This window comes from Diadema setosum, chromosome 3 (assembly GCF_964275005.1).
Source record: "Diadema setosum chromosome 3, eeDiaSeto1, whole genome shotgun sequence".
Classification (NCBI taxonomy): Eukaryota; Metazoa; Echinodermata; class Echinoidea; order Diadematoida; family Diadematidae; genus Diadema; species Diadema setosum.
The window spans coordinates 3,091,018-3,108,607 of NC_092687.1; the positions used below are offsets into that span (position 1 = coordinate 3,091,018).

Consider the following 17,590-nt stretch of genomic DNA (forward strand, 5'->3'; position numbering starts at 1 on the left):
ACAACAGCTATACACCGTCGTATTAAGGATGATTGGATGTGATGATACACTATAGCCGGGTTCACACGTACAAAATAGCGGGATGACGATCGCGATGCACATCCCGAGTTTTTTGCGAGCGTCCACACGTACCAAATTAGCGGGATAGCGATCGCGATCGGTACTCCCGCTAATTTGGCGAGCGTCCACACGTACCGAATTATCCCGCTAATTGCCGATAGAGATAACAGCAAAGCCTGCAAACTGGGTCACACAGCGCCCTTCTCTATCACTGCCTGCGCGCACTTACCTTTGTCCGTTGTCTTTTACGCGTCAGTGTTGTTGTTGTGCTCCAAAGAGGTGAAGAACCTCTTCGCAGAGCCCTCGCTGTTGTGATGTGCACATTGCATGATGGGATATAAAAACTCGAGATTCTAATCCCGACCGTTTACACGTACCAGCGCGGGGCCAATTATCCCGCTAATTGATGAACCAGCGCAAGATTTCTTGGGATTAGCATCGCGATGCTTATCCCGCTAATTTTCGGGATTTTTTCTGTCCACACGTGCAAAAAACTCGGGATGACGATCGCGATGCAAATCTCGAGATTTGTATCCCGCTAATTGGTGTACGTGTGAACCCGGCTTATGAGAGCAAAATACCACTCTGAATTACATAAGGTGACAATGTCGTGCAGTCGTGCAAGACTCTCATAAAGCTTTTCACAAAATCCTTCACAAAATTTATGTAAAACAGAATTCCCCGTTATATTTAAAACAACTTCAGATCACCCACTTTTTCTTAAGAGAATAGTTGTAACTAAGAAGTGACAGTTCACCAGCAGGGAAGAATGATAATCTTGTCAAATGGGACGTTTGTGGGGAAGTGACATTATTGTTTTTCATAGGTAATACGAGTATTCACACCATCAGTATTTTTTGAATTCTTTAAACAAGCAGAGTGGTCGTTTTTTTTTTTTTTTTTTTTAACAATGTCGCAATTGATAGTAATGGAAGTGTACAGTGTACGCAAGAAAACAAAAATTCAAAACAAGTTTGATTTGCGGAAGCAATTAGATGTATGATTGCAAAAGAGAAAAAACAAACAAACAAACATGTGAACAAGACCTTTTGCCTGTGCTCTTTAAGGGTGATTTGAGCAAACTTATTTGTTCAAATCATCAATGCACCTCAGAGTAATACGATCATAAAAATTCAATGAAAAAAAATTGTGACACTCTTTGACTTTGGCACAGAGCACATCAGGAGAATGGGTTGACCCATCTTAGCATTAAAATAAACCTAAACATAAAACAAAACCTTCTTGTACCAAATCATTGGAGTGTATAACTGAAAATAAATGTTCAGTATTTTGATGAATACTCTACACATTTACGACCCATTCATAGATGCATTACTGACATGACTGAGTCAGGCCTACTGTGCTTTATAAAAGTTAATGGCAGAATCCATTTCTACACTTCTGAGAAAAATTTGTAGCAATGACATTGTTCTTGGACCGTTCTTCTTTCAGCTGAACGACAACGACCCAGCAAATACCTGTAGATAATGAATGAGCATGTGGTGCCCCAGGTTTAAATGCATTTTGAACAGCGTCAAAATTGGGTACAAGATAGGGCACCAGCTTACAGATTTCACGCAGTCAGGAATCGGTTGACTAAATTGTTTGGAGATAGGGTTTTCGCCATAAATACAACAGTGGGGTGGCCTTCAAGGGCCCCGTTTTCACGTGGTTTTATCAAAACTTGTAATTGACTACAAGTCCCGGAAATCAATGATAACTCTCCCAAATCAATCATAAGTCCATAACTCAATGATAACATCTCAATCATTATAAGTCCGTTTTCTCAAGGACCTATCATTAAAATCAAATATACCTTCCTCCCGAAACAACTATAACATTGCAAAACCAATCACAACTTTGCAAAATCAATCAAAACTGTTATCGTTGATCCTAATCAACTACAAGTATATCTTTCTGGGTAAACTCTCAATTGCAAGGCAATTTACAGAGTAAAGATTGCTGTGATTTAAAGTGTAAGGTTTTATTTTTTCAGTCTACAGCTGGAATCTTGGCACAAACGTTCATCGGTTCAACTCCTATTTCATTTCTATCCCCTAATTATGGTCTGCAAGCGCGCCGGAATGCTTTTAATTATCTATTCATTTATTACTCTTTTTTTTTTTTTGGGGGGGGGGATCTGGATGGGGGCACATTAGTGTGACAGTGTGATATGGGGGAGGACGTAGGAATGGGATATCTCCCTCCACGGTAGGGACTTTTGTAAAAAAAGAGCATACAAGTTGGGTTTCGAGCTTTAGAATAAGAATAAAGGGAATTAATCATAGTAAAAATTGACTGCGAAGGACTATGATCATATATAACTTATGAAAACTATTCATTTTACTAAGTACGAGCAGGGCGAGCGAGTGCTTTTTTTTTTCAGTTGTAAAAATGACAATTTTTAGACAAGAAAATCGCCTTCAGAGTTCATTTCGGTCTTAAAATAATCGATAACTTTTTTTTTTTCCTTTCAGGGGGCACGTGGGGAGGGGCAAAAAATTCGTTTTGCTCATGTTGGTGGATGTATGGGCTATGGTCTTGTAAAGAGAATACGTGGTGCTGATTTGTGAGAGCGGGTGACTTTGTGATATGCTTGATGCATGCCACTAGCTTGTATATTTCCGACTCCGAATCGTAGCTCGCTGAACACACACATATAACACATAAAAAAACCGTTAGAGTTTATAGCCCCCGTCCTTTATATATATATATATATATATATATATATATATATATATATATATATGAAGAGTTTGTTTGTAAAAACCGATAAGTCCATATTTGCCAAATGGAGATATTTGCGATTAAAGGTCAAGCAAAATAAAGAGAATAATAAGAAAATTGTTGCTTGTTTTGACCATAACTTCAAAAATGTACCTTTATATGTAGTGACCAATATATCATTTAAAAGGTATTATTTTGTACTTTATGACAAAGACCGTACTTCAAAATCTTCAAAAATGGACTTATCGGTTTTTGCAAACAAACTCTTCATATATATATATATATATATATATATATATACATATATATATATATATATATATATATATATATATATATATATATCGTATATAGCAGCCCGTGCCGTGCGGGAAACTAGGCTGTGACATCAGTTGTTATTTTGATTAAACCAATTATAAGTTACGGCGATCGATTATATAAGTTCCAATCAATTATAACACTCTTCGTAAAAAGGAAAATATAGTTGGTTGAAGTTAAATAATCGATTATAAGTGGATCAGAGTTATCATTGATTTCACGATCAAGGATAAACCGTTGCTTGATAAAACGGAGCTTAGGCCTCCAGACCTCGGCCCATGTGATTTCTGGTGGGACCATTTACAGAAAAAAAAAAGAGTTCCCGAGCCTTCCACGAGATTTGGAGGATATGAAACAGCGCATTCAACATTAGGTGGACATCTTACGTGACAACCCTGTGATTGTGCTGTCACTGACATACAGAAGCGATATGGACTTTGCAATGGCAGTTCAGGTGGTCATGTGGCGGCATATAACTCATAATAAAGTATGTCACATATCCGTTTTCAAGCATAAATAAGGTTAGACGCGTTAGACCAAACAATAAACCTTTGTAATATTTTTTTCTCTCTCTGGGATCAAATCATTGCCTTATTGTAACAGGCAAAACCTCAATATGTAATGACTAAATTTCAGTGAATTGAAGTTGGTAACATTTTTGTACCGTAAACTTTATCATGGATTATAGCGTCCACTATGGAATTGGTGGTAATTTAACTTGGTCTGTGACAGCGAGTCCGCCTCCACATCAAAAGGACGCGGGAATGTTTCCCGAGTCTAAATGAGCAATGTTGAGTGTTGGTGCGCTCATACCGTCCCCTCTTGTAACAGGCAAAATAGTTTGTCCCTCGTATAAATAGGACATAATATGGAAATCTGTGTGTAAGTCACAACTTAAACACCTACAATATCCCACTCCATTCATGCATGGAAAAGAGAAGTGTGCATAGTCCGATGAAGTGATCCCATTTCACATTGAACTGGACCTCAGGAAGACCAGCTGGTGCAGATAAAGTGAAGTACCAAGCTATTTTCTCAGATGGGGAAAAACAACACCAAAATCAGATAGGGGGAGAACTCTGTCCTTGGCTCCGCGATACATGTATTACATTGGAGAAAAAACGTATTAAATATTATACAATACCCTTGCTCCTGATGCTGATGCGGCGAGGGTGGCAAAAAACGTGTCTGCCATGGCGACATTATTCAGTCGCAGGTTCTTAAGGTTTGGCATGGTGCAGATACTTTTGGCATAGGCCTCTGATGCAGAAGCCGAAATTCCTGGCCCTCCAATGTGACGTATTGATTCAAGCTACGTAGCATAGCATAGAAGGGTGAGAATTGACATGACATTTTGTGGGAAGAATACAGAGCTGAATGGGAACAATTTACTCTTTTCATCAAGTGAAATACAACAAGATTCTCTAGTAAGTCACGTGTCCGTTCCAAGAATGCAGTGTCGCAGGAGAACATATAAAGTAAATAGGCTTGGAGCATTGTGAAGTACGAATGCGCTCTATATCAATTTTAGTGTAAACGCAGACATTTCCAGATATTATTCATGAATTATCTATATTGTCGACATTAAAGGGTACAACAACGTTAGACGAGGTTGTGGAGACACGCTCTAAAGCACCATATTTTTTTTTTCATAGCACAAAGACCCTGTTATACCTTCGAAAAGGTGACTTTTAATCAAACAAAAAGTAGAAGTAGATATGACTCTTTGGCGACTAGTATGCCTCCGCCACATTGCATTGGTCTCCCATAGGCCTGACATAGATCTTGAAAGTGTGAGACGACAGTTTTGTATGATTGGCAAGAAATTGAAATGACATGATTTAAAGAAGTTTGGTGGCAAACCTCCAAAAATGTATATTTATACATTCCTTGAACCAGATTTCACTCGGATAGCTATCTAAATTCAATGCAATTCGTTTATTCATCTCAATCATCATAAAAACAAATAAATGGTAAATAGAATGCATGTACATGTACATGACGAAGTGAACATAATTTTTAAATGAAGTAAAATGATAAACTGGTTGAAATTGTACAGTGCGTATCAAAATAAAGGTAATCTAACTTTGGAGGGCTACCATTTCATAATTGTCAGGGGGAGAAACAACTGAATAAATTACCTTTTTTAGAAGGGAAGTACTTAGTTCATCGAATCCTGTGCTGTTACTGTTCTTGAAACTTACAATATTAATACTTTTAAGATTCAATATACTTGGAGCAAAGTACCAAGTTGTTTCACAAGAATGTTTAAGATAAGAAGAAAAGTGAACCATGGAAGTGTTATTCATTTTCAAGAGCAATTGATGCAATATTTGAAAAATATTCATTGAATTCATTTATAATGTGCGGGTCATTATTATTTTTTTCATTATTCTTTATAAAAACAGAAGGGAAAGCATCTTTATTTTTCTTGCCAATGAGACAATTAATTATTGACCAAACTGTAACTAGATTATTCTTATTCATCTGAAGTAAATCACCGCAATATTGTTTTCGAGCGGCTCGCAAAATTGCAATTAATTCATTACGGTATTTCTTAAGTTTCAATTCGGGCGATTTGTCGCGTTTGGAACAAAATACTTTATAAAGTCTGTTCTTTTTATTAATGCATTTAAGTAGAAATCTGGGCCGGTATTCCATTAACTTCTAAGACAAATTGCTTAAGTTTAAGCAATTTGTCTTAGATTTTTGCTTAGCTAAGAAAATTGCCCTAACGGTATTCCATAAACTGTAAGGCATTTTTCTTAAGTCGGGCGATTTGGCTAAGCAAAAATCTTAAATTCTGATGATGTCATAACTAAGATATTCATGTCATCACTGTTCGCGAACAGCTGCCCCGCCGTGAAAGTCTATGTATTTTACGTGTTTAAGCAACAATCGCAACTACCCTAGCCACCTATGGAAAAATATGTAGGCCTAATGCACACTTTTTCAGAGGCTTTTTTTTTTATAGGAGCAACGTCTTCATATTACTCTAGGGTCCCGTTGCATAAAACTTTTTAAGCAACCTTAGAAAATTCTGGTTGGGATTTGCCCAACCTGAATTTTTTAAGGTTGCTAATCTAAGAATGTAAAATCCGTTGCATAAAAACTCTGGTTGGGAGCTTCCAACCGGAATTTTGTGATTTCAACCGGAAAAAAATCCGGTTGGAGTTTTATGCAACTGGCCATAGGTCTCACAGTGTCTAGAATGTCAGTAAACGGCCTACTTATTTAGTAGTAGGCAACCTAGACCTAACATTTACGTGTTGTTTTGGATCTTTTCGGCCAAAGTTACGGCATTTTTAGTGAGACTCACACCGCAATCACATCACACCACATTTCAAGTACGACACCAAGTGAAAAAAGAAACATCATGAAATCACGAGAATCAAAATCAAAGCGAGTATGGTTGGGTGTTCATAATACCGGCCACCTAACGTTTTTCTATCAATAGAAACGTGAAAAATCTCACAATTTGCCTGAAATTTTACTCACGTGTGGAGAAAATACTCCGGATTCACAAGCGCGCACTGAAAATGCGATCTGAGGTACGCGCTCTTAGATGGCGGCTTCGAACGCGTGGGGTGTCATTTTTTCCGCACTCAGTTGCCCTGCTCATTTCAACCGACCACCCTGACAATACGTATAAAGGGCACTTAAATGCGTTTTTTCGACAGGCCGCTGTTTTTTTCTACCCGTCATTTTCTCCCAAATAATATTATACAAATATACTTGGCCTTGAGAGTTTGGAGTCACCGAGGCCCATAGTTTTAACAAGAAACTCGAAACTAGGCAAAGTATATTTGTTTTATATTTTGGATCAAAAATTTGAATAAAAAGTGAAAATCATTATAGGCTTCGCCTAACCCCGGGACGCTCCGTGTACACAGTTACACTGCAACACTGCGTGTTCGAGTTGGTCGCAGTTAGGCTTAGCCGCACTGCGGCGGCAGCGCAGCGCTGCAATACGCAACAGTGCGAGAGACCGGAAATTGAAAAGCGTAGCAGCCGTGGCACCGCCAGAGTTGCCCGCTGCATGTATGCAAGCGCTCGTATGGCCGCTGCAAACCTGAACACTAGAATTCGGGACCGGACGTGGACGGACCACGTACACTTGATTGTAAAGAAGGGTGATTGTGACATCATTTTGCAAATAGTATATACTATTTGCAAAATGTCGTCATAAAAGTGACGTCATTTTGCAAATAGTACTTCATGGAGTGTCAAACACACCAACACTCTAAAATAGTTCAAAATACCTATAATCACGTGAAGCTCTTTTAACCAATCAATGGAAGACAAATTTTTGATCCAAAATATAATTGAATATATTTTGAATCCTTCGATATTACTTTTGAAGGACTGTTTGATGAATTTGACTAGATTTTCATTAGGAAATTTTTCATCGTATTTGAAATAAATTAGATGAGTCGGTTTGTTTTTTCACATTCATTTCTCGTTTCTGCATCAACTCGTACGGTCGTAGCGGGCGACAAAATGTTTATGTCATGTGTATGTGTAACGTGTGTGCACGATCGTACAAGCGGCGGTGACAATTTTGCGGTCAAAATCGTCAAATTTATTACGGAAGGATACTCTACATCTAACAACGAGTCAGCAAAGGTAGGCCTATTATGTAGTTACACGATAAACCTTATTCGATTTTGCTAAATTTCGATAATTTAGAAAGAATACTTAGTTGTTTTCGCCACATTTTACTCTGTAGCGTAGCCCAGTGGAAAATCGAACACCGTTGCGCGTAGACCCATGCGTACATTTTCTTTCTGTACGCGCAATTCCATAGTGCGCGGTCGGTCGATATGGACCAGGTCGGTGTGTTGCACACCTACCATACTTATGTTTACACCCTAACGTAGTTCTTGTGCTGAATTAAGGAAATTCTGATAAGTGTACAACACATCAGAACTGATCACCAGTCGCTCGTAAGATTAACTTTAGTGTATAGTAACTTTAGTATTCCGTACTCACCGATCCGGTAGAGCCGGAGAGGACGCTTTGTGAGTCGATATCTATACAAACTGTGATCGCCGCACGTGTATAAAGGCATGTATACGTCTACGTACTGTAGGGGGTTGTGGCATAAACGTAGACTTTATATCCGGGCGGCTATGTGCGTTCCTCTAGCTGCGCGCTCCACTCTGCCGCTAATGCGCGCTGAGAAGGAGGTCGAGGGCACGCATATACGCGCAACACATCCCCCCCCCCCCCGATTTCCCCGTGGCCCATGGCCCACCGAGTTTCTACCGTATTGTTACTGTGCAAGTTTCCACGAGACGCACACGAGACGCTTCGTCAAACCCTGAACTCATTTCATTCACATTACTGATTACTGATGAACTTCTTTATTTAGCAAAAAGATGAAAAATCATGAGCTAAAGCCGCCATCTTTTCTACATTGTTATGCTACACCCATAATTTGTTCTTACTGGAACCCAAGTTAAGACAGCTCAATAGCTGTCTTAAATTTAGGGTAATTTTTTTTAGACAAATGTCGTTATGGAATACCGACGGCACATTTTTAAGAAAATATGCTTAGCCAGCAAGCCGAAATCTGTCTTAGCTAAGACAAAATTCTTAGCAAAATTCTTAGCAAAATGCTAAGACAAATTCTTAGCCAATTTTTATGGAATACGAACTTAAGCTTAGAATTTTATCTTAGCCAGAAAAAAAAAGCAAAATTGCTTAGATTTTCTGACTTAAGCATGCTTATCTAGTTTATGGAATACCGGCCCTGGTGATCCATGGTTTCCAGGGAATATTTTTTTTTTCTTTTTATTAACGGATACTTCAACTTTACAGATATTATCAAAAGATTGCTTAAACTTTACGAAAAATATGTCATATGATGTAAAAAATAATATTTCAGTCAATTTTTGCTAGTTCCTTATTCAAAGAAGCAATGTTTCTGGGATTGAGATGTTTTCTATTGGGTACAAACTTTTTTTTTCACCATGTTCACTCATGAAAATATTATAAGTTAATGAAAATATTGGTAAGTGATCTGTGATATCACTATAAAATATACCTGAGGTAATATCTTTTGTGCATACATTTGCTAAAATATTATCAATTAAAGTTGAAGAAAATTTAGTGATTCTTGTAGGCTTATCAATTAAAGGACGAAAACAATTATTATACACAGTGTTCACAAATTCATTTACATGATCTAAGGACGAACAATTCAATAAATTTGAATTAAAATCCCCCATGACATAAACTTCTTTGTTTTCTTTGGTCAATCTCTCGAGACATTCATTAAACTGTGTGTTGAATTCATTAATATTAGATTTCGTATCACGATAGATAACGGCTACAATAATGTTTTTTTTTTTGACTTGTGACGTTAATTTCAATAAAAAGTGAATCACACAAATCTTGGCCTAAGTTGAGATCACATCTAACAATATGGGAATACGCATAGCAACTCCCCCTCCCCTACTCTTTATTCTGTCATTCTTGAAAATGTATAATTATCAAGAAGAAACACAGTAATTGGTGTTCTATCGTGAATCCAAGTCTCACTAAAACCGTAAACTGAAAACCTTGTGTCTAATTGACCAATGAAATCACGAATAGCATTGTAATTTTTGAAGAGACTACGTGAGTTGAAATGGAGTAAACTTAAAGCAGCATGGTCGAAGTTGATATTTTGGTTAAATTCATTTGGGAGCCAGTATTTGTTTGACTTGTCAAAACTAAGGAAGTTGTCATCAGGATCAAGGTTTTCAATACGGTCGTCTAAAGAAAAATCTTCATTTAATTTACTATGCAATATGTTGTCTTTAACTCCGGTGGTTTTATCTAACACATTTAGGGTACCTGAAAATAAATTGCCAAGTTCAATATTTGTTACATCTGAAAATGGAAATTGAAAATCACTCTGTATCATACGAGCAAATAAAAAAAAAGAAAAATACTTTACCAAACTGTATTAATTACCCTGCTAAGGTATTAGCTAACTAAGAACAATTGGGCCACAGAATAAGAAAAAGGAGCCCTCAAATGTATAGAGGAACTGTAAAAAATAATGCAAAATACAGGACAGTAAGACGTTTGCAAATAGAATTTTGACCAAAAAAAGTCGAAATTGTGAAAGAAAATCCAATTTGAATTCATGGATACAATAAAGACAATAAAAAAATCAAATTAATTGTAATGACGCAAAAAAAGAGTAAATATAACGGAAGATATCATATCACATGTTTAATCAGTTTAGAGATTTTAGTTCATCTTTGTTTCGAATGACCCGTTGGATGTCTTCTCCGCTTGTACCAGCCAGCAGCACAGTCACGTGACCATCAGAGGTCCAGGCCTTTTTTACTTGTTCATGACGTTTGGCAGTCCATAGCAGGTCTTGATTAGAGGCCGTCAAAGCTTCATCGATCGCTATGCCGCTGCCTTTCAGCTTTCCCCTTGCACACAGGACTGGGGACCGCTTGCGGTAGGAGCAAAATTTTACTATTATTGCTCGTGGCTTCTTCTTCTTGGAATTTGCGCCATCAGCGTTCGACGAGGAGTTCTGCCCCACCCTGTTTGCGACACGGTGGGATCTGTCCAGGTCCTCTTCTGACAGGGGAACACCTAATCGCTCACTTGCGAGGCGACAGACGACGTGATCTGTGTTCTCTCCTTTGTTTTCGGGAACATCCTAGATTTTTAAACAGTTCCTACGCGAATATTGTTGGGTTTTATTCATTTCAAGTTTGAGGTTGTTGAGAGACACTGCTTGCTTTTCTATAACGCTATTCAGCCGATCAATTTGGTTTGTTCTCTCTCGGATTTGGACTTTCAAGTCCATCAATGAGCCGGTGTTCTGCTCCAATCGTTCCTTTGACTCGGCAGTGCTTTCCTCCAGTTTCTCAATCCGCTCAAACAACCTGCTTAATTGTTTGTTAATCCCCCTCTCAATTGCTACCTCCACGGCCTTCAAAAATGCGTCACTTTGCAGATAATTCTGGGCAGCTTGATGGATTGCGGTGTCTACATTGGTTTTGGCTCTGGTGTTGGGGCCAGCCATTTTGAATGAAATAGAAATCCTGAAGTACTTATCAAAATGGGAATTGAATATGTAATCGAGATGACACAGGCAAAATGTCAAGTAGAAAGACGTTGATGATATGACATCATGTATGTTCAGGTTTCCAAGAAAAAGAGTGCTAGGTCAGTTCAATTTCATTGCATGATAGATCACATGAGTAATATGTTCCAGAAAAGTTCTGACAGACTAAATCATACTCTTTTGTGTAGGTGCCAAGATAATATTGAGGGACTCGCTGACTATCACCTGAGTCGGTCTCTTCCCAGTTTAGACAAAGTGTGAGGTGGTGTTGAACTTACATCTTTGTCAAAATTGTCCGCGACTGTCCGTAACCATAACACAGAGCAGATCCACCGCAAAATATACACACGCAGTTGAATGCAACGGGACTATGTGTATGATTCACAGTCTACGACATGGCTTGTCCAGCATCCTGATGAGCATCTTTCTGCTAGTCAGGCTCAGAAAAACGATGGATTCCAATCCGTTGGCAAAATCCACATGAAAAGTATAGAGTGCCAATAATGTTGTAAAAACCGAATCAACAGGAAATGGAAAAATCTCGGAGGGCAGGTATTCGGGAATTTAAGCAATTTCACTCTACAAAGCCCGTGGCCTTTGACCCTAGGAAAGCACATCTTTCTTCAAATAAACACTTCTCCGAAGTGTGTAATTTACATGACAATACTTTGAATTATCTTAAAAATACGGGGGAAATGATAACATTCAGACATTATTATTCCACCTTTGACCCCATTGCCCAAATATTTCCAGACTGAATTGTAAGGTAGCACAAGCATATACAGAGTTTCAAGAAGATATCATAAGTCATATCCAAGACATTGAGAAAAACTTGCAATTTTAGCATTTTCATGTGACATTTGACCGTTGAACTTTTACTTCATGGCTCAAAACTTTCCATTCCACTGTGAATCTTACCTGGTAACACTTGCATACATTAATTTTACAAAATACTTTCAGGCATTGAAGAAAAGTAGGAATTTTGTGGAACGTTTGAAATTTGACCTTGAGCTCAAACCTTGAACGTGTACATTCAAAAGTTGACAGGCATACCTTTATTCACTCAAATATATGAAGAGTTTGTTTGTAAAAACCGATAAGTCCATTTTTGAGGATTTTGAAGTACAGTTTCTGTCATAAAGTACAAAATAATATCTTTTAATTATATATTGGTCACTACATATGGAGGTACATTTTTGAAGTTATGGCCAAAAGAAGCGACAATTTTCTTATTATTCTCTTTATTTTTCTTGACTTTTAATCGCAAATATCTCCATTTGGCAAATATGGACTTATCATGTTTTTTTTTGTTTTTTTTTTTGCGAACAAACTCTTCATATATGTGATATCAAATTAATTTCATTTGGAATAACGTAAACGGTTAACCCTAAAGGTACGCTGTCCGCAAAATTGATTAAGGACAGAAGAACGGACGGTTGGACGACGTACGGACTAAAGGACAGACGGACGTTTGGATAGAAGGACAACCTGTAAAACGCATATTGCCTTCGGCGACACTTCGTGGCGGAGGCATAAAAACTGTCTGTCAGGAGACGTATTGACCTTTTAACTGTAAAGTGAACAAGCCTCCGATAGTTAATACTTTTATGTTGTATCTAAAGTGGATTTATTTTCTTTTTTTCTTCGTCGGTGTGACTCAATTTGTTTTCTTATTCATTTACAAATACCTTTGAAATTCGTTGTACTTGAAACGATGAAAGGGTAAATTATTGTACTTCTGTACTTTTTTTTTTGAGAGAGATAAGAGAACTCCTTGCTACTCCCTGGCCTTGTATGTGACATTCCATTTGAGAAAAAAAAAGAAAGAAATAAAACAAATTCAGTATGAGATACTCTTGCTCTAGATGCTGATGCTGCAAGGGCGAAAAAGAATTCATCCGTCATGCTGACATTATGAAGCTCCAACATCGTAAGGTTTGGCATAGTACTGGTCATCTCAGCGAAGGCATTTGATGCAGTGCCCCAATCGGCAGATCCCTCTGTGGTAGTTATTGCTACCTGTATAGCATCACAGGAGAAACAATGAATGGGTAAAGTACGAATATGGGAAAAAATAGCAACACACATTCTTTTCTTGAAAATCAAACGTTCCCGATAAGGTAAATGGGAATGTTATTATGTGTATGACGGTTTTGAAAAGTCGATTGTTTTATCACCCCTGATACAGCCTCGATTGGTTTGTAAATAATGAATACTTTTATAAAAGAAATCATCCTGCCACCATTTTTTTTTTCGGGGGGGGGGGGGGTCAGGTTACCCTCAAGACAATCATAATTCGGTGAGAAGAGATAAACATATTTACATGTATAAATATATACGGGTCAGAATTTTGAACGATGTTTGATCGAAAAATTTAAAATTTAGGAAATTCCCCAAATCATTTATCTTACCTGAAAGAGTATAATTCAAGCTTTAATATGAACCCAATTATACTAGCATTTGCCCAGAGGAACAAGTTTTTATTCACCGCGGAAGTTTACCATGTCCAGAGCAGCGAAAGTCCGTGGGGAATAGTACTGCATACATTTGAATACCATTTAACATAGTTTGCAACGATCTGATTCAGTTCAAAATCGTGACGAAATAATCTGAGGGACATGTGTATGTGTTGGCAGAATAGTAAGCTTATAACCTTAACCTGTACGTAATTGTAGACAACTGTTGATTTAACCAAATTCGTCATTTCTGTTGAAATATTGCTCTTCCGCTAAACACTTTCTTCACTTTACGCCCATTTAACAGAAACTCTCAGTAACTCTTTTTTTCACTATCCCATACTTTAATCCTTACTCCCAAATAATAACATACCTTTTTAAATGTATCTGATCTAGGCAGTCTCTAAACCTAACAAACGTAGCATAGTTTTCATCACGGAGATTCGCATATAGCTCACGGACGTTCGGAACAAACAAAATATTGAACAATGCAGTTCTCTTGAGTTGGAAACGTATTCTATTTACAACAAACAGCGATTTCATGTCGAGAACAAACTCCTCTGCAAAATCTTGAATAGATATTACCAATTCTCAATTATAAGAGCTTGCTTATCTTCTCATGCCGAGAAATCAAAGAAAACTATTTTTCCATCTCTCGTAAATGAACGTACAAACGTACGCGTAATCTCAGTGACTTAGTCCATCCTTGAGAACGAATATATTTATCAAAATTTTGTTATCACGAAGTAAAGATTCAGGTCCTAAATTTGTTATCTAAAGTCTACAATGCAAAATTTGCTTATAACAAACAAGGTCACAGCTAAATATGACAAAGAATTGACATAGAAAAACAAAAGAAATGTGCTCCGTTATAGAAATACGAAGTTTAGCTGGGGAGGGCAAACGAATACGTTAATAAGGAAATCCCTCTGCGTTTGCTCCTTGTGTTACACACTGTTATCGAGGAAAATTTGTGTTATCATATTAGTCGGAAATGATATTAGGTTCGATACTACAAAGTTTCGTCGTAACAAGACACAATAAGTCCGTATAACTTGGATGGATATTTGTGACTTCGATATCATACAATATGGTTTGTTATAACAAACATTTTGTAGCGCGTCATTTCGGAGGCTCGTTATTCATACAGTTTGTCAATCCGAAATTTAAAAAGTTCGTATAATCATGACGATTTTTTATTCGGTAAATGATAGGAATCTCCGAAGTTTAATCGAAAGATTTTTGAATTGGAACATGCAAAATCAGGTCCGTTCATCCAAATGTGGAGAAACAAATTAACCAAAGCCTCCAGATTTCAAAACCTCATGATAACCGTTTTTACCTAAACGAATCAGGCCCATTCGACTTTCAGAAGAACGGACCTAAAAATATTGAACCTTGATATTTAATTTTCGAATTAACAAACTTTCGGAATAAGAACATTTTAATAAGAAACCTCCTGAATTGATTACGAACATTTTTTTTTCCATTTTCGGAATAACAAACCTTTGGACATTCGGAGTAACGAATCTTTGGAAGAGCGAACGTATCAAAGTGCAACCTTAAACGTATTCTAAATCATTACTTTTTTTAACATGTGTTTTCAAAGTAAGCACAAAAGCACAAACAACTTGACGATCTCTCTGTCTCTTAATTGTAAAATGAAAAAAAAAAACATCTGGGACAAAATTACAAATTAACATTGCTTTCCATTGATGAGTATAAAAAACATCATGTCATGATAAGCGGAGGATTTGCGTGTTTTCATCAGACAGTAATTATATACTGCATTATTTTGTTCGTTTGTGACATTTCGATGAATAAAAAAAAAGAAAAATCTCCAGGGGAATTCTGTATAACGAGAATGCACTGGCAATTCTTTTATTCTGTGTATTGGAGCTCGATCCCTTCTCTGTTTCTTTTCATTTTCATTCAATTGCTTCCACGTCCTTTTGAAACTTTTCCGTTTCTTCTTCAACACATGCCTATTACAGACTTCTTCCGTCATTTCATCCTTTTTGTTTCAATACATCCTGAATGTGACTGCGTAGCACTTTTCGGATTTGTTTTGTTTTGATTTGATTTTTTTTTTCTATTTGGTTGCAGCATGTTCAGGCTACTTAGGGAATGAGCGAAAAATCGTCCTGAAAAGAAAAAATAAGAATGTATTTAGCAACGGCGAAAATCCGTCCTGAGGAGTTTGGGGATGATCGGCGATAGTCACCATCACCACGATTGCAAGCCCATAACCGGACCGGCGTAATTTTTTTTTTTTTTTTTTTTTTTTTGGGGGGGGGGGGGGGGGAGAAGCTTGGTGCCCCCAAGCCTCCCCCCCCCTACACACACACACACACACACTTTACAATGATCGGAAGTCCCACTCTTTTGCATGAAATATAAAGTGGGAGGAAAGAGGCAGCAAAAATATGAAGACTTTTTTATGCACTTTTTGTATTTGTTGTTGTTGTTGTTTTTTTTGTTTTGTTTTGTTTTGTTTTGTTTTTTTTTTGGGGGGGGGGGCTTGTCAGATGACTTTCGGCGGAAAATCAGACCTGTATGAAGACATTGTTTGTTTTTGAAATATCTTTGAGAAGGAGCGGAGCGACCGAACGGGGGAAGGGTGTGTGTTGGGGGGGGGGGGGGTATCCCTCTCCCACACGAGGAAGATTTTGCTTTTTCAGACCTGAAATTCAGCGCTCTGGGGGCATTTCATGAAGCGTTTTGGTCGGATATTTTTCTGACAAACTGTTACAAGCTATCGAAATCTTTGCGTCTGATTGGCTAAGAGCAAATTTGTCCGACAACTTTGTCGGTCAAAATGCTTCATGAAATGCCCCCCCCCCCCCGTGCACACTTTTGGTGAAATGTTTGTTTTGTTTTTCTTTAAAAAAACAATCAGAAAATGAAATATTCACAATATGTTATTGAATGACTTAATTGTGGTAGGCCTATTTCAGCTCTTGCTCCGCCTGTGCGACATCACTTTGAATGCCTAATAAATAGTGGGGCCTATCACCGGCGTAGACAGGATTTGATCTTAGGGGGAGAGGTTATGTGAGGGAGCGAAGCAAGCGGGGGGGGGGGGAGAGGGTATCGTACTGGGGTTTATCCCTCCAACGGTGAAATCTTTTTGTATTGAAAATTTTGACATTTTACAGTCCAAAAACTGCCGTTTGCAACTATATTCTTCGCTTTGGAAATTAAGGGAGGGGTGAGGGCGCACCGGGCGCAACTGCTGTCAAACACTGGCAGCAACATCAGGAGAATGGCATAGCGATTAAATGCGAGGGAGCGGAGCGAGCGGGCTTGAAATTTTTGACGTTTTACAGTCTAAAAACTGCCGTTTGTAGCTATACTTCTTCGCTTTGGAAATTAAGGGGGGGGGGGGCGCACCGGGGCGCAATTGCTGTCAATCACTGGCAGCAACATCAGGAGAATGGCATTGCGATTAAATGCGAGCGAGCGAGCTTAAAAAAAAACTTGACATTTGACAGTCTAAAAACTGTTGTTTGTGGCTGTATTTATTCGCTTTGGAAATTAAGGGAGGCGCACCGGGTGCAACTGCTGGCAATTACTGGCAGCAACATCAGGAGAATGGCATAAAAATCATATGCGAGCGAGCGAAGCGAGTGAGCTTGACAATTTTGACATTTTACAGTCGTAAAACTGTCCATTGTGGCTGTAGTTTTTCGCTTTGGAAATTAAGGGGGGCGCACCGGGCACAACTGCTGGCAATTACTGGCAGCAACATCAGGAGAATAGCATAAAAATCATATGCGAGCGAGCGAAGCGAATGAGCTTGACAATTTTGACATTTTACAGTCGTAAAACTGCCGTTTTTGGCTGTATTTTTTCGCTTTGGAGATTAAGGGGGCGCACCGGGCACAACTGCTGGCAATTACTGGCAGCATGCATCATCAGGAGAATGGCATAACGATTAAATGCG

General features: G+C 38.1%; 1 protein-coding gene across 1 annotated transcript in view; it reads right to left on the reverse strand.

Moving 5' to 3' along the window:
• LOC140226669 (uncharacterized) overlaps positions 1–17,590 on the reverse strand; it is a 157,379-nt gene that overhangs the window by 73,633 nt on the left and 66,156 nt on the right. The window contains exon 6 of the mRNA XM_072307109.1: positions 4,250–4,417. Within this exon, the coding sequence (XP_072163210.1) occupies positions 4,250–4,417 (168 nt within the window). The remainder of the gene's footprint in view (positions 1–4,249; positions 4,418–17,590) is intronic.